The 24,567-nt window shown below is 36.5% G+C and overlaps 1 protein-coding gene across 10 annotated transcripts in view; it reads left to right on the top strand.

The window, feature by feature from the left end:
- The first annotated feature begins 2,950 nt into the window (after positions 1–2,950).
- LOC145212807 (cytoplasmic aconitate hydratase-like) overlaps positions 2,951–24,567 on the top strand; it is a 44,168-nt gene continuing 22,551 nt past the window's right edge. For 9 of the 10 annotated variants that reach the window (XR_013856798.1, XR_013856795.1, XR_013856794.1 and 6 more), the window contains exons 1-15: positions 2,951–3,042; positions 3,638–3,730; positions 9,427–9,595; positions 11,371–11,508; positions 12,704–12,773; positions 15,151–15,334; positions 16,666–16,805; positions 16,990–17,161; positions 17,232–17,332; positions 17,607–17,723; positions 18,409–18,568; positions 18,925–19,060; positions 19,132–19,216; positions 23,682–23,838; positions 23,911–24,035. Coding sequence is in view for 6 of the 10 variants with exons in the window: in XM_080081065.1 (XP_079937191.1) it covers positions 3,003–3,042; positions 3,638–3,730; positions 9,427–9,595; positions 11,371–11,508; positions 12,704–12,773; positions 15,151–15,334; positions 16,666–16,805; positions 16,990–17,161; positions 17,232–17,332; positions 17,607–17,723; positions 18,409–18,568; positions 18,925–19,060; positions 19,132–19,216; positions 23,682–23,838; positions 23,911–24,035 (1,887 nt within the window). In the remaining 4 variants the exon portion in view is untranslated. Of the gene's footprint in view, positions 3,043–3,637; positions 3,731–9,426; positions 9,596–11,370; positions 11,509–12,703; positions 12,774–15,150; positions 15,335–16,665; positions 16,806–16,989; positions 17,162–17,231; positions 17,333–17,606; positions 17,724–18,408; positions 18,569–18,924; positions 19,061–19,131; positions 19,217–23,681; positions 23,839–23,910; positions 24,036–24,567 lie in introns of those variants that run through there. The other variant, XM_080081092.1, reaches the window with a different exon arrangement.

Here is a 24,567-nt window from a genome sequence, read left to right as displayed (position 1 = left end):
AAAGAATCTATTAAAGAAGGCCAGCAGTGAAGGAAATGATCCTTACTTGGCACTGCTAGAGTATCGCAATACTCCAGTTACCGGTCTGAAATACTCACCTGCACAGATTTTGATGAGCAGAAGACTAAGAAGCAAGATTCCAGTTGCCAAACATTTACTTCAACCTTATGTTGTTGATGTTTCCAGAGATTTGGCTCGTCGTCAAGAGCTTCAGAAGAGCTACTATGACCGAGGAACCAAACCCTTAACTCATTTAAAAAAGGGGGATGTGGTCCGATACCAGAAAGGAAAGCAATGGAATAAAGCTATCGTTGGAAGCCAAAGCAATTATCCACGCTCTTATTTTATTCGCAATGTGCACGGTAATTTGCGTCGCAATCGTAGGCAACTCAACAAAACCCGTGAAATGCCTACTATGTATTATGATCATTACACAGATTACATACCAAGCACCACATACACAAACAGAACCAATACCAATGATCGTTGTGTTTCGTCACACAGTAACTCAACTGTAAATGCCAATTGTGCAACTAACAACACAACACGTACTACACGATATGGCCGTAGAGTCGTGATGCCCGCAAAGTTTCGTGATTTTGTTCGTGTGTCTCCTTGATTTTCTTGCCGATTGATATGTTGTGAATAAGGGTCGCAGTGTTTTCTTTAGAAGAAGAGGGGTGTGATAGTTGCATGTAAATACTGCCTCAAGTGGTCACGTGTTATGTTTGCCATCATTTTGTATTCGTTATCATTCTAAATATACAGCCCACGCGGTCCAGACGTTACACACAATAAACAAATTCATACATTTGGTATGTTTAAACTCGACCCAAACAACTGCTGCACACAAATTAATTCAGATTTTTTTGGAAGAATAGACTAAAAGTCTAAAAATTCTTTAAAATTAACAATTATCCGGCCTTATGTTTGTATATCACTTTACAATGTCGTTTTTGCGCAAAGCTAAAAACCTTGAATGCGATTCGGTTCGGCAACCATGTCCAACTGAAATACTTCGACCTTTTTCGACTCATTTAACTAATTAACAATTTTCTTCTATGTATTATTGTTGTGTTTTGCCGTATTTACAGCCGCTTCGTTTCGAGTCTGTGTCACGTGTGTTTTTGTGCCACATTATTATTGCATGTTATTGAGTTTGCTCCGTCGCTGTGCAAGTTAACAAATTTTTTTCCTAATGATACCGTCTGCTGTTTACACTCGTGTACATTATTGTGTATCAAAAATTACGTCACAATGGAGTTGCTAATTAAGATTTGTATTACTTGTTTTTCTACACAAAACAATGGCTAGAAATGTGGCTTTTCTATATATTGCCAATATTTGTTCAATGAAGGGTAAAATTTTGAGCAGCACCCCCAGAAATTTTAGGCACGAGCCGCCACTGCTCGCACTTTTAAGGAGGCGCTTCAAAATTGCATGTGGTCAATCATGCATGTAGTAGTCACATGACTCTTGCCGATGGTTGAGGTAGATACTCATACTTGAACACCAAAAACTAGCGGCACTTGAGTCCCGTTCACTTGAGGTCAAATGTCGAATAGTTTATAATAATTTAATTTTTTATCTTTTTTTTCTGCAGACTCGTAGAAATGCGAGCGGTTAGGGCTATTCGGGTCAGGCGAAGGTTTAAAATCATAAATAACGTTAAAAACAAGCATTTTTTAAACATTTGACCTGACGTTACCTTCTTGACCTCAAGTGAACCGGACTCCAGTGCCGCAAGTTTTTGGTGTTAAAGTATCTACCGATTGTTGAACCATCGTATGAGTATACTATGGTTAAACTTGTCTTTCAAAGCATGGTTTGTTTTTGCATGCGTGCTACTGCTTTGTCAGTTTGTTTGGTCTTGGGGTTCACAACACTGCCTGCGGACCCTACACCCGGTGGATACAAATGTGCAGGATCGCTTGGATCACCTTTATATCGCGTGGTGCACCTTTATTCGGGCTCCTCTAAAATACGCAATCTACGCAATCTGTACGCAATCTACTTATAAAACGTATGCAACCTTTAAAAAATGTTGACGGTTAGGGCTTTTAGGGTCTGGGTGATGGTTTTTAATAAAATTAACACTATAATTTAGTTTTAGATGTCCAGTTTGGGCTTAATATTCTCATATGTGTTGAGAGTGGTACTAAACACTGTATGGTACCGCATGTTAACACTTGTAGAGAAAATTAGACCTGAAAGGCATCTGAAATTAAATTATAAAGTTAATTGTATCACAAACCCTCACCCTGACCCTAATAGCACTAACCGTCAACATCTTAGTTAGTTTTTGTTAGTAGATTGCGTATAGCTTGCGTAGATTGCGTTTTTTAGAGTGGCCCCCTTTATTCAGCTTGGTTCAGCTTTACATCGCTCGTGGCACATTAATATTACTTAATGCACCTGTATAATGCTAGGTGCACCTTTACCTACAAATGAGCACCAAATCGATATAAAGTAGCACCAAGCGATATTAAGGTGCACCAAGCGATCCTGTATGTTTTGGATGCACCCCCTGGTTGAAAAAACGGTTTAAAAAGCGCCCTGCATAAATTTTAGTAGAACTGTGTTCAGTTTAGGACAACTAGCATGGCTTTAACTTTAAAATTCATAAATTTATGCCTCATGTGTCGCTTATAGCACAATTAAAATCTAAACCGGAATTCTCAGACAAGCAACTTACTAAAGTATATCTGAAGATGTATCTCATGTCAAAATGTTGCACTGTGCATAAGTTTCAGACTACTGGTCCGAACATATAAGATAAGCAGTCTACAGTCCCTGCTTTTTTAAGTTTGTTTATTATGATGATTGTTTGGTTAAATAAAGGAGCTGGGAAAAAAAAACCTCTACATAAGATTTAATTTAGAGTTGTATTAATACCTATGTCAAATACATAAACTTTTCTAAAAAACATTTTTGTAATATTGCAAGCAGCTAGCAGCATTTTTGAACTAGAGTAGTTTAAAATTGTACATAAAGTAGAAACTATGGAAAATCAACTCAAGGAACCGAATTTCATTTTAACTGGTAGGTACAGTGCAAATATGTATATTACTGTTTTTCTCACTCAATCTATGTTCTCCATCTTTAAAAAAAATATATTCGACTGTGCGACTTTCACATTGAAGTTAAGATTGGTTATTTTAGTATATTGTACAAAATGGGTATAATTGCCCGGATTTTTTTCTTAACAAATTTTTTTGCTTATGCAATAACTAGGATAAAATTAACCAATTTTGCCTGTCCCATTATCACTGAATTAATTTTTAATCTTGGCAAGTTTGCGAAAAGCAAACATTTGTTAGAAGGCTATTGTGAAGAACAGAGAAGTGTGTGAAAAACCTCCCTTCTTAACTAAGATGTTGTTTATTTTAATTATTTGCATGCTTACATAAAATATTTTTTCTCATTTAAGTTTGTGGTTTAAAGTAAAAGTTCCTAATTGATTGTATTTTATTCTTGACTGCAAAAAAGAAAAGAAAGCATATTTTTGCTTCATCATTAATTGCATGTGGTTATCTGGCTTGATTTGTATCAGTAAATCTTCCCTCTTATTTCTTTAAATTTAAGTTTTTTTTGTAGAAAGTACCCAATTCATAATGGCTTTGCAAATTTATTTTAGATTTACAGACTAAATCAATATGCCATATGAAGACATCTGGAAAGAGTTACAAGTACATTGACATAACAAAAGCAATAAATAAGGAGGATTTAGGTAGGAATAGCCATATAAATACAAGAATAATTTTTTTTTGATAAAGGAAAAATGAAAAAAAAAATTATTGGCAAAGAAACAGTTAAACAGAAACCATTCTCTGTGATGTTTTTAAGTGAATATATATAGTCAAGTGGGGTAAAAAAAACAAATTTTTGAAACTTTGTTGCCAAACTTTATTGTTCTTTTTTAACCCGAAAAAGGTACAAAAAAAACAATGTCGGGGTAAAAAAAAAACAAGTGGACATTAGGACCATTTGAAAACAAATTAAGTGGCAGTTGGAACTTCAATTTAATTATATGAACTTAATAAACCATCTTAAAGTCAAAGATAAGACAGAAATTTCATTAATAACTCTGTTACAATAAATAAACCAAAAAAACACAAGCCACATAAAATTCTTTGTTTCCGAAATTTTGCAATACAAACTTACAGCAGTTAGTAAACTGTTTGTAAATTAATTAAATATTTTCAAATTGGTGCTAAGACTTTCCATGGCTTTGTACCTTATTGCACTGCATTTATTGCCTTTGATTTGGTCTTTTTTTTTCATTTACCAGTCTTTTGTTGATATGCAACTAGGTTTAAATAGAGCTCACCCACTTGCTGACCGGTCATCACTGGCGTAGAGTACCCCCGCACCCCCGGCCTTAACCTTTGTATAACGTCAAAATCGCATTTTTGTTCAAGTTACGTCGGTTAATTAAAACGTGTTTCCGGCTAAACAAATGCGCTTGCATTCACGCCATTGATCGAACAGACGTTGGTTGAATTGTAATTGTTTGGCAATAAATAGGCATTTTAATGCAACATTAACATGACTTCTAGACTAACGTTTTAGTATTATTTGTCGCAATACTCCCTGCAATAAAAATAGTTAACATATTGATTTTTAGGACGAGTTTAATGTCTGTTTGCAAAGCTCTTTAACGGCCTAAACTTGATCCAAGGTGACCTAAGTTTAAGCGTCAACAATACATAGTCGGCTATATTTAAAACGTGAATTGCTTTACTTTTATTTCCCGCCGTAACACGTTACTTTAAACTTAATCGTTGTTAAAATAGTTGATTCGGCAAATCGTCCTCTCGTTACATCAGACGTTATTAGACACACAGCAAACGTTCCAATCGAACACAGAGATATTGCGCCAAGTGACTATTTGCCAATTAATGTAATAGAAACTACATGCTAAAGCACGTAAAAGGTGTCGTTATTTGGTCTTATACGGGTACAGATACTGTACATGGTATATTCATCGTTTTTGGAAGATCAAACGGCGCACCCCCGGTATTTTTTAAAACTCTACGCCTATGCCGGTCATGTAACCTAAAACCTTATTGAAATAAAGTTTAATTTTCTACCCCAAACTGATTGTTTTACCACATAATGATTTAATAACCTCTTGTTCTTACTTTGTAGCATTTTTCTTTAGGCCTGGACCCCAATTTGTACTTTTAGCCATGCAGGTATGCTTTTTGGTAAAAAATTCTCCAAAACTGGGCCCCCAAATCAATTTTATACAACTTTGGTTTAAGTACATGTTTTATGGGCTTTCTTTTTTATTTTCTAAACTTCCAGGTGACAAATAAAAATGTTTGGGCAAACAAAATTTTTGGGGTGTAAAAAATACATAGTTTTTTATTACCCCATTCCTATGGGACCGTTTGGGGTAAAAATGAACAACAAGATATCTGAAAAAATTTAGAAGCTAGCCATCTAGAGTCTTTTTTGTTTAATAGGTCATAGTTATGACACAACACAGAGCAAAGGTCATTGACACCAAACTTGTAATAAAAAATCTGCAGGAAAGTTTCTAAAGGTTGTTGAAGACTTTTTAAGATACAAATTTAACTACTGTTGTTTCAACCTGCAGAACATTGCCTAGAAACAAAATCTGAGAATGGTTTATGGCTTATTTTTTAGGCAGAGAATAAATACATCCTATGAAATTTTTGGTTTAGCTGTGAGGGTATTGTTTTTTTTTACCCCAACTTCAGCAAAATTTTTTTTTACCCCATTTGACTATACTCAAAAAGTTTGAATCCTTTTTTGAACAATGGGTTTGAAAATGTTGTGTTGTGGGATCCCTGTCTTGAAGGGGACACATTTTGATTTTACTTGATTTGTTTTGTTTTTTCTTCCCAAAGTTTTGTCCAATTTGGATAAAACTTTCACAGATGGTAGATATAGTTATGTATATGTGTCATCTGTTTCTTGATAACCCCAGTATTTACCCTACCAGCCCTTAGAAATGTAAAATGTTTTTTATGTTGCTGGCAAGCAAAAGTTTTTTTCGGTGAATAGTGTTATAGAGGTAACCAGACATATGTTGGTTATGTTTGTAGATTGCTTGGTGACTGTATTTTGGGCGGGTTGTCAATGGCTTTATGACATCAGAAGCATTAATGGTTTTTGCTCAAAACACCTCTAGTGGTCAAAAATGCACCATTGTCCGATTAGGATCAAATTTGACAGGACTGTTTATTGGGTCATTAAGGTTTCATATTTTATTAGTATGGGTGTAGAACCCCATCAGTTACCACCAGGGGCGTATCCAGAAATTTTTAAAGGGGGGGTGGGGGCAACAATTTTTTTTGGGGAAATCCCTAATGACGTCATTATGACGTCACACGTGGTTCAAAATGATGCGTTATGCGGCAAAGCACTTTTTTCCAAAATTGGCGGTTTCTCTACCCATCTAATTGACAGGAAGAGCAGGTAATTTTAGCGAAAGCTTTGTAGTTTTCTGATTTTGCCGCTGCTTTATAGCTTACTCAGCCAAACTGCAGCTGCAAAATAAGCGTGACTGTCAATCAAAATCGTTGCTTAAAAAAACAGGGTCCAATTTCTAAAGAACTAAATCTCTTGCTGAAGCGGTAATCCTACTGTTAAGTTGCGCAAAGTCACGAATCCACTAAAGGTGGTAACTGCAAAAGGCATAAATTGTGCCTGGCAAGTAACAAATTACCCTAATAACATAACTCGATTTACATCGATCTAATGTTTTTGACAAACTATTACGTGTTTGGCGGATCAAAGCAACACAACATTACACGTTTTTAACACTTTTACATTGTTCAAATGCAAAAACAGGTTGATATGTTGCACTTAGTGCAGTTACCACTTTGCAAGAAACTGCTACCAGCGTCCTAGCCGGAATGTAACTTTCCGATTGTTAGCGCATAAACCTCCTTATTATGGGTCCCCTTCGCTGAAGGGGACACATATTGTTTTTGTCCGTATTTTTTTTTTTCTATCTAACGCTGGCTTGTGAGACGCGTTTGGTCAAGAAAGCGTGCTTTAAATTTATTCAAATTTGGACAGATGTTAGTTATTAATCCGAGTTTGGTCCCCGTGAAATTTGACCCCGAATGACCCAGCGGTTCACCCACAGACCCCCAAAACGTAAAATTTGTAAACGCTGGTTTGGTCAAGAAAGCGTGCTTCAAATTTATTTAAATTTGGACAGATGTTAGTTATTAATCCGAGTTTGGTCCCCGTAAAATTTGACCCCGAATGACCCAGCGGTTCACCAACAGACCCTCAAAACGTAAAATTTTTAAACGCTGGTTTGTAACGCTGGTTTGGTCAAGAAAGAGTGCTTTAAATTGATTCAAATTTGGACATGTGTTAGTTATGGGTCCCCTTCCCTGAAGGGGACACATATTGTTTTTGTCTATATTTTTTTTTTCTTTTTTTCTTTTTTTCTTTTTTTCTTTTTTTCTTTTTTAGAATGTAAAAATCACCGCAACATTTGTTTACTGTAAATCCGCACAAACGCGCGTGTGGGGACCCATCAGTTTTTGTTTACAAAAACAATCATATGTGTAGATCAAATGATGTGTATAGTTAATTGGTAAATATCGTATAGAATATGTAAAATGGAGGTATATCAGAAAGCCACTCTTCTAGTTATTAATCTGATCTTGATCCTCCAGAAGTTTGACCCCGAATGACCCAGCGGTACACCCACAGGCCCCCGAAACGTAAATGTGTCTAATGCTCGTATGGTCAAGAAAGACACTGTAGGCAGAAGTCCCAAGAGAGTACATTTACGAATAATAGGGCAGAGCGGGACGGCTCAGCTTGACGTCGGACAGACGTTTTACTAGACGTCGTTTAGGTGATTAGAAATCAGCTGTTTTTGCACAGCAATGCGATTTCGTTTTATTAAGTTATCACTCACATTTTCAGTTTTGGCAAAGGTTTCACACATCGGTTTCGTATATGTCAAGCAAAACTTTGTTAATCAAACTAAATTTGAAAAAATAAACTTGACTTTTTTGCAAGATAAATATTTTTAAATGCTCGTTGTCAGGTTGGCCGCTGCATGATCGCGGGTTACTTAAGGTCAATTAGTAGGTATTACTAACACAGTTCAGAACTTTCTTTCGTCATAACGTAGCGTTTTTTTTTTTTTTAATCAAATACTCAAGGCATGTATAAATTAGGTCAAACGGTGTTGTTGAACACTAAGGACGGCGTGCTATTGAAAACGGTGTCAAAAGGTCAAACAGTCGTTTGGTGTGTGCACCCTAAAAGGTTACTACAGGTCAATGGTACTCGTTTTGCTAAACAAAGTTAAATGAAAAACAATTTGTTATGTATACACTTGCAGCAAATCGCTTTTTAATTTAAAGTGTCTGTAACACAACTGCTACAGCTTTCTAGAAAAAATTTGTGTTTAAAACCCGACCATGGACGACAATATCTGGGTCAAAGCAAGAGATTAAATTGAAAGTATTTGTTTCGTTCGTTTTTAATGTTTTTGTAATTATACGACAATAATAGTGCAAAAAAAATACAAACAAAATTTTTTATTGTTGGGTTAATGCTTTCTAAAAATTTGTTCTTAAGAATTTAAAAATCACCGCAACATTTGTTTACCTGAAATCCGCACAAACACGCGTGTTGGGACCCATTAGTTTTTGTGTACAAAAACAATCATACGTGTAGATCAAATGATGTGTATAGTAAATGGGTAAATATTGTATAGAATATATAAAATGGAAATATATCAGAAAGCCACCATTCTAGTTAAACCCTTGTTACGTCACAATTGGCGATTAGATAACAAGCGAATACAAGAGATTGAAGGCTCGCGTCTTTGAGATAACGACTCCCTGTTATCACACAGTGGAACGATTCTGGCCTATTGAATTTACGCACAACTTTTTGAAAAGGGGGGGTCCCGACCCCCCACCCCCCACCTGGATATGCCACTGGTTACCACACTTGCCCCCTTGAATGGGTGAGGTTTTTGAACAGTGTCATAATTGGCTGAAATTTGAATAGCATGTGGAATATGCCATTTATTTGTGTTAATTGTTGTGTTCAACCCTGCACCGGGTTTGCAAAGTTTGCACAACGTAATCTGGCTCCAACGTTTTGACTCAAAGACAATTCCCAATCAATGCAATGTAATGATGTTGCCGGCATTGTTGGAACATTTGTTTAGGACCTGCACTGAAGTAAATACTTTATTTTTCACACATCTGTAAAGACCAAAGCTTGGGACGAACTTGACTGTAAAGTAGATATAGACTGATAAGTTTTTTTAAGGCTGATATTAATCATCCTTTTATTTGTGCCCCCGAAAAACAAGAACTAATAATTAGTGTTAAGGAGGGCACCTCCCCAAAAGTTTAGGACCCTTGCTTTACATTGTCACTTAAATATTGTTTTAATTTTTAGACAGCCTTCCTTTCTCAATTCGCATTTTGCTGGAATCTTTAATTCGAAACTGTGATAACTTTCACATTACCACTGAAGATATTGAAAACACAATACAATGGAAAAAAACATCAATGACGGATGTGGAAATAAAATTTAAGCCAGCAAGGGTTGTTTTGCAAGATTTCACGTATGGGGCATGGCGTTTTTTTACTTTTTGCAATTAGGCAGTTTTAGACAGTAACAAATTCAATACAAAACTTGTGCCAACTTTTTTTGCACTTGCATGTCAGCCAAAATTATGCATGATTATGTGTTGCAATTATAATGTGTTTCTGTGTAAAAGGAAGTTTATATTTTTTCCTTCTACTGTCAAACCTGCGGTTTCACATTTAACACAGGCTTTCACAAAAAAATTAGATGCATGATAGATTAAATCAGGACCGTATCCACAGATTTATATTATCTTGGTGTCATTCTTGGATGTCATTTCTTCTGCTTTAAAGTTTTCTTATGAATCAAAAACATTCAACCATTTTTGTAATCTTTAAAATTGTTGCAAAATCTGTGTGATTACTTTGGGATTTAGGGCTTAGAAATAAACAATTCATTTTACCCCTCATTACATCACAATTATCGATTAGATAGGCCATTCAACAAGATTAGGGGCACCTGGTTTAGGATTATGCCTTCCTGTCACCGCACTGCTGTAAATGAGATGTTTTGGACCAATAAAATCTTTGTCAAGTGTTTTAAAAAATGAGGGGAAGACCTGGAGAGCCCAAACCATTCTGTCACTGGGTTAGTTTTTTTTTAATGAACAAAATTAATGCCACTTACAATTTCAAACTAGGGTTGAGATTTTAGGACTAAGTTGGAAAATTACCGGATCTCAATTCCCCGAGTTTTCATTTTCCAATTCCGGGTTTGTGCGGGATTAAAATGCTAAGCTAATAAATATATTGAAAGCAGGTAAAAAAAAATGCCTTCACAGCTAAACCAAAAAAATTCTCTTAATCGTTTTTATTTTATGTAATCTGATTATTCCGTATCTGTACAATAAGCCATAAACTATTTTCAGATTTTGTTTCAAGGCAATGTTCTGCTGGTTGAAACAACTGTAGGTGAATTCGTTTTCTAAAAAGTCTTGGACAGCCTTCAGAAACGTTCCTGCAGATTTTATGCTACAAGCTTCATGTCAATAATCTTGTTTTTGTGTTGTGTCATAACAATGGCCTATTGAACAAAAAAGACTTCACTTTGCTAGATATCCTGTTGTTCGTTTTTACCCGAAACGGTTGTACAGAAATGATTTTAATACCCCTGAGTTTTGTTTGTCACATGGAAGTTTAGTAAGCCTATGACAAAATTTACAGAACTGCAGTTGGGGCAGAGCTCTTCAACCTTTTCTGTGACACGAAACCATTCGGGTATTTTGTGAAAGTTAGCTAAACCTCTCTGGGCAAAAAATACAATTCTAATAATAACAACTTTCTAAACACAATTTCTAACAATTCTAATAGTTGGTTTATGGTCGGTACAATATGGCTGCGCTTTAATGCATGACCACATGTGCAACTGGGCTATGTTCCCGCTGGAATAGAGCTTTAGCGTTTTTTTTTAATTTGTATCACAATGATGGGGATTACATATATTAGGTGGCGGATGTTACATATAATTTTTGCCAACATGGGCAGAGACAGTCATGCAGTGGCTTCCGCCATGGTCATGAGGGAAAGGGAGGGGATGATTGATGGTTTATCGAGCCAGCTCTGCATGCTATGGAAAACACATTTGTTTTTGCAAGGCATTGTTTACCACCAGGTTATGTAAAACATTATTCGTTCCGGACACAATACAAAAAAGAAATATAGGGAACATATAAATGTTTCACAATAGGCCATTGTGTATGTGCAATGGATATGTGTGCTAAGTCACTCTTGTAGCAATCTAATCTTTTACCAGGGGTGTTCCTGCAATTGTTGATTTTGCTGGTATGAGAGACGCTGTTGCTAAGTTGGGTGGAAATCCAAGTATCATAAACCCAGTCTGCCCTGTAGATTTGGTCATTGATCACTCAGTTCAAGTTGATTTTGCAAGAAGGTTTGTTGTTAAACTGAAATTTATACCCACTAGTTATGGGTCCCCTTCCCTCAAGGGGACATATATTGATTTTGCCCAAATTTGTTTTTGTTTTTTGTCTTATTTTTTCTTCCCAAAGTTTGTCTGGCTTGTTTTGCCATCAAATGTTTGATGGAGTTGGATAAAACTTACACAGATGGTAGATAAAGTTATGTAGATGTGCATCCCACTTTGTTTTTGTTGATAACCCCAGTATTTACCCTGCTAGCCCCCTAAAATGGGTTATTTTCTTGCCAAAGTTTGTCCCACTCGTTTTTCCATCAAATGTTTAAGGGATGTGGCTGATACTTATACAGATGGTAGATATAGTTATGTAGATGTGCGTCCCACTTTGTTTGTCCAGATAACCCCAGTATTTACCCAGCTAGCACCCTAAAATGGGTAAGTTTGTAAACAATGTCGGAATTGGCTGAATTCGGATAGCTTGTAGAGTATGACATTTAAAGGTGTCGATTGTTGTGTTCAACCCTGTAGCCCCAACATTTACCCCACAAGCCCACAAAGTATAAAATGTATTTGTATGTTACTGGGCACCACAAGCGAAAAAATTCTGTGGCGTAAAATGTTACAAGGGCAACCAGTTTTATGTTACTCATTGGTGGGTTGCTTGGTGGACGTTTTTGCGCCATGGCAGTTAGGGGGTTATTAACAGCCCTATGACGTCAGAAGCATTAATGGTTGTTGCTCAAAACACCTCTAGTGGTCGAAATTTTACACATTGGTAGATTGGGCTGAAACTTTGCAGTACTATTGATTGAGTCATTGAGGTTTCATATTTTTTTAGTTTAGTGTCAAACCCCGTTAGTTACTCTACTAGCCCCCTAAAACGGGTAAGTTTATAAAACAGTGTCAGAATTGGCTAAAATTTGGGTAGCATGTGGACTATGGTTATCTCTTGAAATGCACTATTTTGAACTTAACATGTGTGGGGACCCATGAGTTTCTGCCTGCAACTAAGGTTATAAAAGACGATGGCTAATATGGGACCCAATACAAAATAAGCATAGGAAATATATTAATGTTTTAAAATAGGTTATAGTGTAAATGCAACGATAAAATGTGCTAACCCCCCCTTGTAGTTTCTACTTTGGTATGTGCTTCAAAGAACATGTTTCAGTCTATGCAAAAATATGATGTTTTATTGTTTTTGTGTCAGTAAGGATGCTGCTACAAAAAATCTTCAACGAGAGTTCGAGCGAAACAACGAGAGATTTGCTTTTTTAAAGGTAACATTATTGGTCCTCTATTGCAGGGGTCCGCAAATAGTGGGTCGCGACCCAAATTTGAGTCGCGAGACGTTCCAGTCTGGGTCGCAAAATATTTTAAATTTCCTAAATATAAGCATCACATCTACAGTATTAATGAATTTGAGCTTTTTTCAATCTTTCAATCATTATTGCATTGTTATGTATGACTGCGTAACTGTGACATACAGTCTATGTAACAATGCAAAAAGTTAAGCACGCCTATGCAAACATGTTTTTTCTGATTAGCTGTGTTCTCAACACAGAGCCCTCAGTTCTCATTTGTTAGAATAAATACATTCGGTTACCTACTGTTTTATGTGAAAATAGCAACTGACAACAGCATAATAGCAGTCTTAATATTTAGTTGATTAGTATTTTCCACAGACTTGATGCTTGGGTCGCGAGAATTTAGAATAATTTTGCAAAATGCTTGGGTCGCGAGAATTTAGAGAAATTTTTTTAGGGTCGCGCCAAAAAGTATTTGCTGACCCCTGCTCTATTGGACAAAATCAGGGAGTCGAACCAGAACTGAACCCGAACCCGCGAACCGGTTTGAGCGGTTAATTTCATTAAACCCGAACCGAACCCGAACCGCTAATTACGATTTTCTAAAAACCCGAACCGGAGTTGAACCCTATGTTTTGTTTGGCGTTGGACCCGAACCGGAACTGAACCAGTAAAAAATGCAGTCTGTTTTATATTTTGCGTTTTTTTCAAAATAGCGTACTTAAGAATACGCGAGATAACACTTATAGGGCGTGTCAAAAATAACAAAATGTGGTCAAAACGGTCAAAAATCTTGTGGGGTTTGATAAGAGCGGGGAAGTTGATACGTAGAATTAAATTGAAACGAATGAAAGTTTGAACCGGTTTAAAAACCGCAAACCGGTTCGGACCGGATAATTTGCCCAAACCGGAACAAAACCCGAACCCGAAAATACACATTTTTAAAAACCTGAACCGAACCCGAACCCTTAAAAACAAAACGAAGTGAACGCGAACCGAACCTGAACCCGTATGACAAGCGGTTCGACTCCCTGGACAAAATTTTACAGGACTGTTGATTGGGTCATTGTGGTTTCATATTTTACTTCTTTGGGTGTAAAAGCCAATTATTTAACAGTGTTGGAATTGAATGAAATGAATTTTTGTAGAATTGTAAAATTTGGGTCAATTGTTGTGTTTTACTTGTAAAATTTCCCACACAAATATGCTAGACTGCATGAAACTGAATACATAATTCGCATGTCAAACTGCCACTAAATTGTCCCGTTGCCTATTTCGTTTTCTGGTTTACAACGAGCGCTTCGTCCAAATTGTCAGAGACAGAAAGAGCAAATAGTTTTAGCAAAAGCTTCATAGTTTTCTGATTTCGCCGCTGCTATCTAGCTTACTCAGCAAAACTACAGCTGCAAGATAAGCGTGACTATCAGGTAATCAAAATCGTTGCTTAAAAAACGGGTAGCAATTTCTGAAGAGCTGAATGCCTTTCAATGTTACGAATGCACTAAAGTTGGTAACTGTAGAAGGCATAAATTGTGCCAAGTCACAAATTCCATGTACCCTAATAACGTAACTCGATTAACATCGATCTAATGTTTGTGACAAACTATTACATGTTTGGCGGGTCGAAACAATACAACACTAAACGTTTTAACTATTTTTTTCTTATTTGACATTGTTAAAATGCAAAAACAGTTTGATATGTTGCATTAAGTGCAGTTAACACTAAGCAAAAAATTGCAAACAGCATCCTATAGCCGGAACGTAACAACTTTCCAATTGTTAGTGCATAAAACTCTTGTTAAACCCTTGTTACATCACAATTGGCGATTAGATAACAAGCCAATACAAGAGATTAAAGGCTCACGACTTTAAAATAACGACTCCGTGTTATCATGTAGCGGTAAACGGAACGACTTGGGCCTATTAAATTAACACCCCCAACCCCCTGGATACACCACTGGTTCTGCCTGCAGAACTATGCGTATAAAAGACGGTGGCCAATTTATGACCTATTTTAAATTAGGTGTAGGTACTATATTAATGTTTCAAAATAGGTTATGATGTATATGCAAGGGCAAAATGTGCTAAGCCACCCTTCTAGTTTTCTTTAAGTTTCCAATATTTACTCATGGTTAACTTTTTTTGTACTTTTTGGGGATTAAAAAGTTTTATTTGGTCAACCCTGGGGATGTTTGTAGTAGAATAACTGGGTGTTCTAGAATAAAGGTTTTGAACACAGGATTTCAAATCTAAATTTTTTGTTGTGTTGTGTTGCACAATATTAAATCTGGATGACAATAAAATTAAATCAGTTTTGTACACTATGAAACCTATCTATTATCTTTAATAGTGGGGAGCACATGCTTTTGACAATCTTTGTATTGTACCACCTGGATCAGGAATTGTTCACCAGGTGAATTTGGAGTATTTGGCAAGAGTTGTGTTTGATGATGGAGATTGGCTTTATCCTGACAGTTTGGTTGGAACTGATTCTCACACAACTATGATTAATGGCTTGGGAATACTCGGTTGGGGTGGGTAAAGACTATTATTATGGGTCCCCTTCCCTGAAGGGGACACATATTGATTTTACTCAAATTGTTTGTTTGTTTTTCTTGTTTTTTCTTTTTTTTCTCCCCAAAGTTTGTCCGACTCGTTTTTCCATCAAATGTTTGATGGATTTGGCTGAAATTTACACAGATGGTAGATGTAGTTATGTAGATGTGCATCCCACTTTGTTTTTGTTGATAACCCCAGTATTTACCCCGCTGGCCCCCTAAAATGTTTTTTTCCCCGAAGTTTGTCCGACTCGTTTTTCCATCAAATGTTTGATGGATTTGGCTGAAATTTACACAGATGGTAGATGTAGTTATGTAGATGTGCATCCCACTTTGTTTTTGTTGATAACCCCAGTATTTACCCCGCTAGCCCCCTAAAATGGGTATTTTTCCCCAAAGTTTGTCTGACTCGTTTTGCCATCAAATGTTTGATGGATGTGGCTGAAACTTATACAGATGGTAGATATAGTTATGTAGATGTGCATCCCACTTTGTTTGTCCGGATAAACCTAGTATTTACCCCACTACCCCCCTAAAAGGGGTGAATTTGTAAACAATGTCAGAATTGGCTAAAATTTGGATAGCTTGTATATGCCATTTAAAGGTGTCGATTGTTCTGTTCAACCCCATAGCCCTAACATTTACCCCACAAGCCCACAAAGTGTAAAACGTATTTGTATGTTATTGGGCACCACAAACAAAAGATTTCTGTGGCACAATAATGTTACAAGGGCAACCAGTTGTATGTTACTCGTTTGTGACTTTGTGGGTTGCTTGGTGGACGTTTTTGCGCCATGGCAGTTAGGGGATTGTTAACAGCCCTATGATGTAAGAAACATTAACGGTTGTTGCTCAAAACACCTCTAGTGGTCGAACCTTGAATAGTTATCCTACTAGCCCCCTAAAATGAGTTTTTGAATTTACATAGTTTGTACTCCATATAGCATATATATTTAAATATGCACAGTACCAATCACTGTGTTTGTCTTAACAATACCAAACTTACTCATTGTTATCTATTGAAATGCATTATCTCCAACTTTCCATGTGTGGGGACCCATGAGTTTTTGCTCGCAGAAACAACCAAGGTTATAAAAGACAGTGGATGATATGGGACCCAGTGTAAAATATGTAAATGAAGTATATTAATCTTTTAAAATAGGGTATAGTGTATGTGCAAGGGCAATATGTGCTAAGCCACCCTTCTAGTTTTGTTTGTATTTCCATAAAAACACGTTTTACTTTTTTTTCAATGTCATACATGTATAATTTGCACTAATGACTTGCAAGTGTTAATCTATTTCCAGGAGTTGGTGGAATTGAAGCTGAGGCAGTTATGCTTGGTCAGGCAATTTCAATGATTTTACCCAAAGTAGTTGGATACAAACTAACTGGTGAAATCAACCCACTAGCGACAAGTACAGATGTTGTGTTAACTGTAACAAAGGTAATGAATGGCATGAATTCATACCCAGGTTTAAGCTCCCCTTGATAGTGTTTCCCCTTTAAACTGTTTTGTTGCCAGTTTTTATAGATGCCTATCACAGAATAAAAAACAAGACCGTTAATTGTTTGGAAAAATAGCAATTACTCTTTCTGCCTAACTACTTTTAACCATCATTGGATTTCAGCATCTGCGCCAAATTGGAGTAGTTGGAAAATTTGTTGAGTTTTTTGGGTCGGGTGTGACCAAATTGTCCATTGCAGATCGGGCTACCATATCAAACATGTGTCCAGAATATGGGGCAACTGTTGGTTTTTTTCCTGTGGACAAAATCAGTTTAGACTATCTTAGACAAACAGGTAGGGAACCAGTTGCACAGAGCATTAGTAAATAAAATTATATTGCTTTTAAATGCATTATCTGTTTTAGCCAGAGACAAAGAGAAAATTGAAAACGTTGAAAATTACTTGCAAGCAGTTAAAATGTTCAGAGACTACAGTGATGCAAATCAAGACCCCAAGTTTACTGAAGTATGACAAAAATGGTTGTGTTTTTATGGATTCCCTTCCCTGAAGGGCGTTGGTTATAATAGGCTTGTTCCTATTTGTTGTTTAATCTGTCTTTTTTACCCGACTTCTAAAGATAAATTCTTACCAAGTATTTACACAAGTTTATAATATCTTAAAGTTATTGGTTAGTGAATAAAGTGTTACATGCATGTTTGTGTGTCACTTTGTGACTACAATAAAAAATAAATCAGGTATAAGATTTTTCATCTCTCAAAACATGTCACATCATATGCAGGTATTTGAACTTGATTTGGGAACGATTGTACCTTCACTTAGTGGACCAAAAAGGCCCCATGACAGAGTTGCTGTGTCTGATATGAAACATGACTTTGAGGCGTGTCTGACAAACAAGGTAGAAATGAATTTATAGATTACCGTATATACTCGCAGATAGGTCGCAACTTTTTCCTTATAATTTTTTTTTAAATATAGTGCGACCAATTCGCTCGACATAAGTGCAAATCGCCACCAAGTCTGAACAAATTTGAAAGTTTTCGGCAAGTACTGCTAATAAGCCCATTTTCAGGACCTTACGTTTTCGACCTAATTTGCTTGGGTCGGCTTATTAGGAGGATATAACGTATTTATTTCAGTATAGCGCGCAAAATTTTACACTAATTTTCTATAAAAAATTAAGAGTGGGTGTTATAGACGCGAGTTGTAGTGGAAATGTGCTATTGCCACTGTGGTTCTATCGAATACGGGTGCATGCGCTCGTGCACGCACATACCAATGCGAGGCAGTTTCATGAGCGCAACCGCTCAGCGTACGTTGGATTTTTCCGCTTTGTTGAGAAAAAATGTAAACATATTTTGATTATATTAAGCCCTCCAAAAAAAAATAGGAAGTTATCTATGCAAAAAAAGCTAGGGAAAGGGCCTTTTAAATCCCTAGATGTTCAGTGTGACTTATGTGCGAGTCAACTCTAAATTATACTTTTTTAACACAAAATTAATAGTGCGCCCTAACGGTGGCGCGACTTATCAGCAAGTATATACGGTAGTGTTGGAAATATTAACATGTTGAATGTAATTAAGGTTTCCTTCAAAGGATTTGGCTTACCAAAGGAGAAATGTAAAACAAGTGTTCAATTTGTTTATGATGGAGAATTGTATAACCTAAAACATGGGAGTGTGGTAATTGCTGCCATCACTTCATGCACAAACACAAGCAATCCAACTGTTATGCTTGGTGCAGGTATGTTATAAAGTAGATTTTAATATGATTTTAACCACTAGACTTTCACGGATCACTGTTTATTGTTAAAAATGAGTGATTGTAAAACCCTGTTCAGAATGATTTTAAGATTAAAATATCAGGATTTGTTTTTGCAAAATTATTTTAGTGTTTTTTTTAATGTTGTGGTGTGATGAATGATAGTAAACTCCTTACCAAACACTGGCCAACAGAATTTAAAAAAACAACAACAACAACATTGTAGTGCAGTGTTGTTCAATCTGAGGCAATAAGGAGCTGTTGACAATGTTGCATGACAGATAAAATAAAACATATCCCTTCCACGTTGAGTTCGTTTACAAACGGGGCTTGTTTAGGACTACTTGCAAGAAATGCAGTGTATGCTGGTCTTAATGTCAATCCTTACATCAAAACAAGTCTTTCTCCAGGGAGTGGTGTGGTGACATATTATCTCAGGGAAAGTGGTGTTTTAGCATTTTTACAAAAGTTGGGGTATGTATACATAAGTTGCCCAATCACTTGCATATTAAATAACTAGTAAATTGAAATAATAAAAATTTTAGATTTGACATTGTAGGATATGGTTGTATGACTTGTATTGGAAATAGTGGGCCTCTACCAGAAAAAGTGGATGAAGCAATTGTGCAGGTAACAATGTGATAGTTTTGCTGTTAAACCAAGGGTTCAATCAACTTTTTGTGTAACACAAAGCACAATTCAAAAACATACAGATAATCTTGTTATGGATCATCTTTCCTGAACGGTTATTGTTTTTGTCAGTTCTTTTTCTGTGTAATGCTGGTTTCTTCAAACCAAATGATCCATATATTGATCCTAGACTTATCTTGGAATATTCAGGTTTCGGTTTACCGGTCCATTTAGGCCAAAATACAAGCCCTAATGTGCTGAATTTTTAAACAATTGTTTAGTAGGGTGCTCCTTGTTATGGGTCCCCTTCCCTGAAGGGGCACATATTGTTTTTGTCTATATTTTTTCTCCCGTCTAACGTGGATTTGTTCCCATGTTTTGGTCAAGAAAGAATGGTTCAAACTTTTTCAAATTTATACACATTATAGATATTGGTCTAAAGATGATGGATGTGAATTTTGACCCTGTTTGATGCCTCGGTTCACCCACAGCCCCCCAAAACGTGAAATTTTTAAACAGCTACCGTATTTTACGGACCATAAACGCACCCGATTATAAGGCGCACTGTCAATAAATTGCTTTGATTAGTTTTTTGTTCATACATAAGGCGCACCGGGCTATAGAACGCAACGTATTTTAAGGAGTATGGGTTATAAAAGTTTACTTGTTACGTAATAAATGTACGCAAGTCACAATAGTGCAATGAGCAAAAGAAAAAATGAGTCTAGTGAATATCACAGTTGCTAGCTGCTTTTACCGTAGTTTGTTGTGTAAGACTGTGGTTTATTTATATAATAATAGTATCGGTACTGGAGTGTAGGCAATAAAGCACTACATGATCCATACATTAGGCGCACAATCAATTTATGAGGAAAAAAAAGGATTTAAATTGCGCCTTATGGTCCGTAAAATACGGTATACTTGCTAAAGCAGGTGATTCTGGAGTTTCATGCTTTTTTGATTGGTACATTGCAGCATATTTTAAAGTATTTTGTAACATGAAGTTGTATATATCCATTTTCACCCCTTTACCCCCAAATATTTGTTTGTTTGTTCACATGTTAATGAGGTCAGAAATACAAGACTTAATTTGCTGAAATTTTAAACAGCTGTGTATAGGGTGCTCCTTGTTGGCTGGTAAAAATTTCAGTGCAATCGGCTCTATAATTAACTCTTACAGCCCTAAATATGTTTTTACATGCTGTCTTTTGTTAAATTTGTGCTCGCTCAGTGCACAGCTGACGCAATGGGAGTGATTGACGATAGTGGCGCATGAAAAAAATGCCTCTGCTTCACACATGAATGCAGTCGTCACTTGACCATTTTCTCACTGGTTGGAATTAAGATGTTACGATGTTAGTTATATTGCGCTGTAAACGTTAATGTAGGTCAACTTATTCATGTTTCGAAACGCAGAGCAACAACACAGCACAATTTGTGACACCTGTGTAACGTGACTTCTCAAACTGAAAGTGTTAATAAAACTGTTTCAGAACAGGTTTTAGACATAAAAAGCCCAGCTAAGCAATTGTATTGTTGGTATGTAGAAACTTAACGGCGCCAGGGAACGCTATGTGTGGATTAAAAATCATAATTCAACAAACAAAGGGCTATTAAGGAAAAAAAATGTTGAAACTTTGTTAAAAGTTTAAATAGTTGGACCCATCCATTTTCCACCTCGTGAAAACAATGCACAACTCCAAGTCGAAAAAAACCAATTGGGCGCGAAAAGTGCAAACCTGCCCAATGAAAAGCGAATATCTCGGCCTCGCGCATAACTGGACGTGCTATCAGGGAGTCTTTTTGCACTGTGCAATTATGATATGTTTGTAGATCATTTAAAAACGTTAGTTATGGAATTGTTGTATCACACAGTTTTGTGTCTTATGGCAGTTAACGACAGGCCCCTCCTGCCGCGAGCGGCGCCATATCTTTATCTAACAACATTCGCATGCGGCGAGACAATGATCGCTGACGGAAATGAAACCGTGAAAAATTGACGCTTCTTTTATGAAGTAAGGGAAACGTGGTAATGCTGTAACGGTTGTCAATAAACACACAAGGGCAAAGTGAAGACAGTGTTCATAAAAGCCCTATTCGATGTTTGACTGGATTTAATTTTTGCGCTGTATTATGTGTAATGTGTGACGGTTGAAAACACTGATTGTGCCCTATTTTTACTGTTACCAAATTGCATGTGCACATGTGTGGGGACCCATTAGATTATGCTTGCAGAAACAATTATGTTATAAAGTGCCAGGAAAAAGATAGGGACCCAATGAAATGTAGGTGCCAAATATATATCCATTATAAATATAGTAAATGGTATATGTGATACATTGTTAAATAAGATGTAGTGCAGGGGTCACCAACCTTTTGAAACCCGAGGCTAAAGATAACCAAATAGCTGGAGGGCTATCAGTTCAAAACATAAGTAAATCATGTAAAAGCATATGAGCCAATAAATGATAAGCTGCAGACAGTGCACACTGTTCGACCTATTGTAGCAATGTGTTCATAGAAATTGGTATGTGGCATTGTTCGAATTCACATGTCATGATTTTCATTCAAACAAAAACAGAGCCCAATTTATTTAAAAACATTATTACTATTCCTGCTAAAAATGAACCTGTGCGGTCCTGGACATTCCTACACTAGGTCGCGACGGGGTTAGTTCCATTGGGTTGTCGTTACAGTACCAGTCGCCGCAGCTTTGTCATCATTTTATGCTTAATATTTGTGTCGTTTCAAAAAAGCACTGCTGTCAAACTTTGCACTCGTTTTAGTAACTCACACTTTGACTTGGACATCTATCATGCACTTGCCCCTTACTCAAACGCAACTTTTAATTTTGAATGCTTTGTGGGCCAAACAAAAACTCATGGAGCGCCACATGTGGCCCGTGTGTTGGAAACCCCTGATCTACAACATTTTAGCGTACGGCATTCCAAGTACCACTTTGTTCACTAACTGCCATTTATTTCTGCACAAATGACGTAACAGTCGAATGTCATGATTGTTGCACAATGCTTTGTTAAGTAGTAATTGCCCATGGTTAGATAAATGTCTTACATTACTTTTAATAGATCCCTCAATAAGGCACAACATTTTGTGTAAACTAGAGGGGCAACTGGCTATTTCTAGAACCAGTCCGCCTGGTCGCCCGTTGGTTCATCTCCAGTCGCCTGCAGGCATAGGGTTGGTGACCCCTGATGTAGTATATATAAACTGGCAATATATAGGAAAACCACTATTCTAGTTTGTTGATAAAGTGGAGTGATTTACTTTGCAGTTTAATGCATAGTAGGAGGTTGTATCGTTAAGTGATAAGTTAGGTTTTGTTTAAGCCTGCCAAAACGTTGTTGATGAACATAAAGGTTAAAAGATCATGTCTCTGAAAAACACATAACATGGGCAAGAACAATTTGCTAAAGATTTCTTTTGCAGGTTTGGCAGTATTTTTTCCAGTTTTTGTTATTACTTATTGAATAACCTTATGATGATCTAAGAAGAATGTAAAGGTTAAATTTTTTTTGCTTATTTGTCCTTCACCATCTAAAAATAATCGCACCATTTTATACCGTAACCAGTTTGCATAAACATGTGTGTGGGGACACATACGTTTTTGCTTGAAAAACCATCATTTTGTTGGTCAAACAGTGTGTATAGTAAATCGTTAGATAGGAAAATGAGAATATCAAAAGGAAATATAGGAAAGCTACCTTTATAGATTTTGATCAGAGATGTGCCGAATATTCGGTTTGCCGAATTTATTCGGCCGAATCGGTCATTTTTGCAAAGATTCGGTTTCGGCCGAATAATTTGTTCCGATTCGGTCAAAACCGAATCTTTTACGAACACAAATTTAAAGCATTAAACGTGTCTTTTCTGATTATTAAGGTACCACGCAATCTTTCAAAAGCCCAAACATAACGAAAATTGTGTCAATTTTATCTTTTTCAACACATTATCGTTTTTCCCACTGCAGTCAAAAATTAGTAATTCATTGGCAGGTTGCCAATCATGCTTGAGGCAATTTTAAAACCCACAGAACTGAAATGAGGACAAAACACAACTATTCTGCACTAGTTGCATGGTAGATAAACATTTTTTTCTTGTCAAACGCAGACTGTACGAAGTCGCGTGATGTCATAAATGATTCGGTTGATTCGGACAAATTTATTGGGCAAAACCGGTGAATATTCGGTTACGGTCGAATCGAAATTTAGTCGATTCGGTACAACACTAATTTTGATAAACAATTATTTTATCCAATTATCAAAAATTATTTTATCCAAAATTGTTATTCTATCCAATAGCAATTATCCACTGAGTATGTCCGAAGAATTTCTGCAGACTTCAATTTGAAGTTTTCAATGTTAATTTTTGGGTTTTAGCATTTGGTAGCTAAAAATGTATTGCTTTGACACATTTACATTAATGCATGTAATGTATGTTTTTTTAGGGTGATCTAGTAACATGTGGTGTTCTCTCCGGAAACCGCAACTTTGAGGGCAGAATCCATCAGTCAACCAGAGCAAATTATCTTGCTTCACCCATGCTGGTTGTTGCTTATGCTTTAGCTGGAACTGTTCTTATTGATTTTGAAAAAGAACCATTAGGTAGGGGGCATTTTTACTCCTAACCTTTTTGTAGCAAATTATACATTTCTTTCAACTCACTTAATGAATTAGGCTTTGGACAAAATGGAAAGCCTGTTTACTTGCGTGATGTTTGGCCGTCTCGCCTAGATATTCAAGAAATGGAAAAACAATGTGTCCTTCCTCGCATGTTTAAAGAGGTTTATAGCAAAATTGAGGTACTTGATTGTGATCAGACTTAACCAATGTGTTTTTAGCTTTTGCTACAACTTAAAATGTGTTAACTGTAGAGTGGCTAAAACACAAGAATTGTTTAAATGTAGAATGTCAAGTTGTTATAAATCTGGACAACAATGAAACCAGACATGTTTGTTATGGGCCTCTTTTCCTGAAGTTTTTTTTCTGACTATTGCTGATTCTTGCACCCGTTTTCAAAATATAATGCTTCAAAGTTTTTTTTAAATTAAAAGTTGTCCCAAAGTTTGACCCTGTGCAGTGGTTTTCACCCTGTGGTACATCCCACTAAAAGTATGCAGGAGCTTTCCAAATGTTGCTAAAGTAGTTATCTGAAATTCTACCATACTCGATTTAAGTCAGATGAAGATTCTGAACAAATGAAGTAGGCAAAATATTTTTGCAAGTGGTATCGGGTTCAAACTGATCAGCCCTGGTATTGGGTGAAACTGGACCCATAGACATTGTTTTGTAATGACCACCTTGCTGCTTTCAGAAATATGCCCATAAAGTCTA

Source organism: Phallusia mammillata, chromosome 1, assembly GCF_965637545.1.
Source record: "Phallusia mammillata chromosome 1, kaPhaMamm4.hap1.1, whole genome shotgun sequence".
Classification (NCBI taxonomy): Eukaryota; Metazoa; Chordata; class Ascidiacea; order Phlebobranchia; family Ascidiidae; genus Phallusia; species Phallusia mammillata.
The sequence above is the reverse complement of the archived record's forward strand: the minus strand, read 5'-3'. Positions and strand labels throughout refer to the sequence as shown.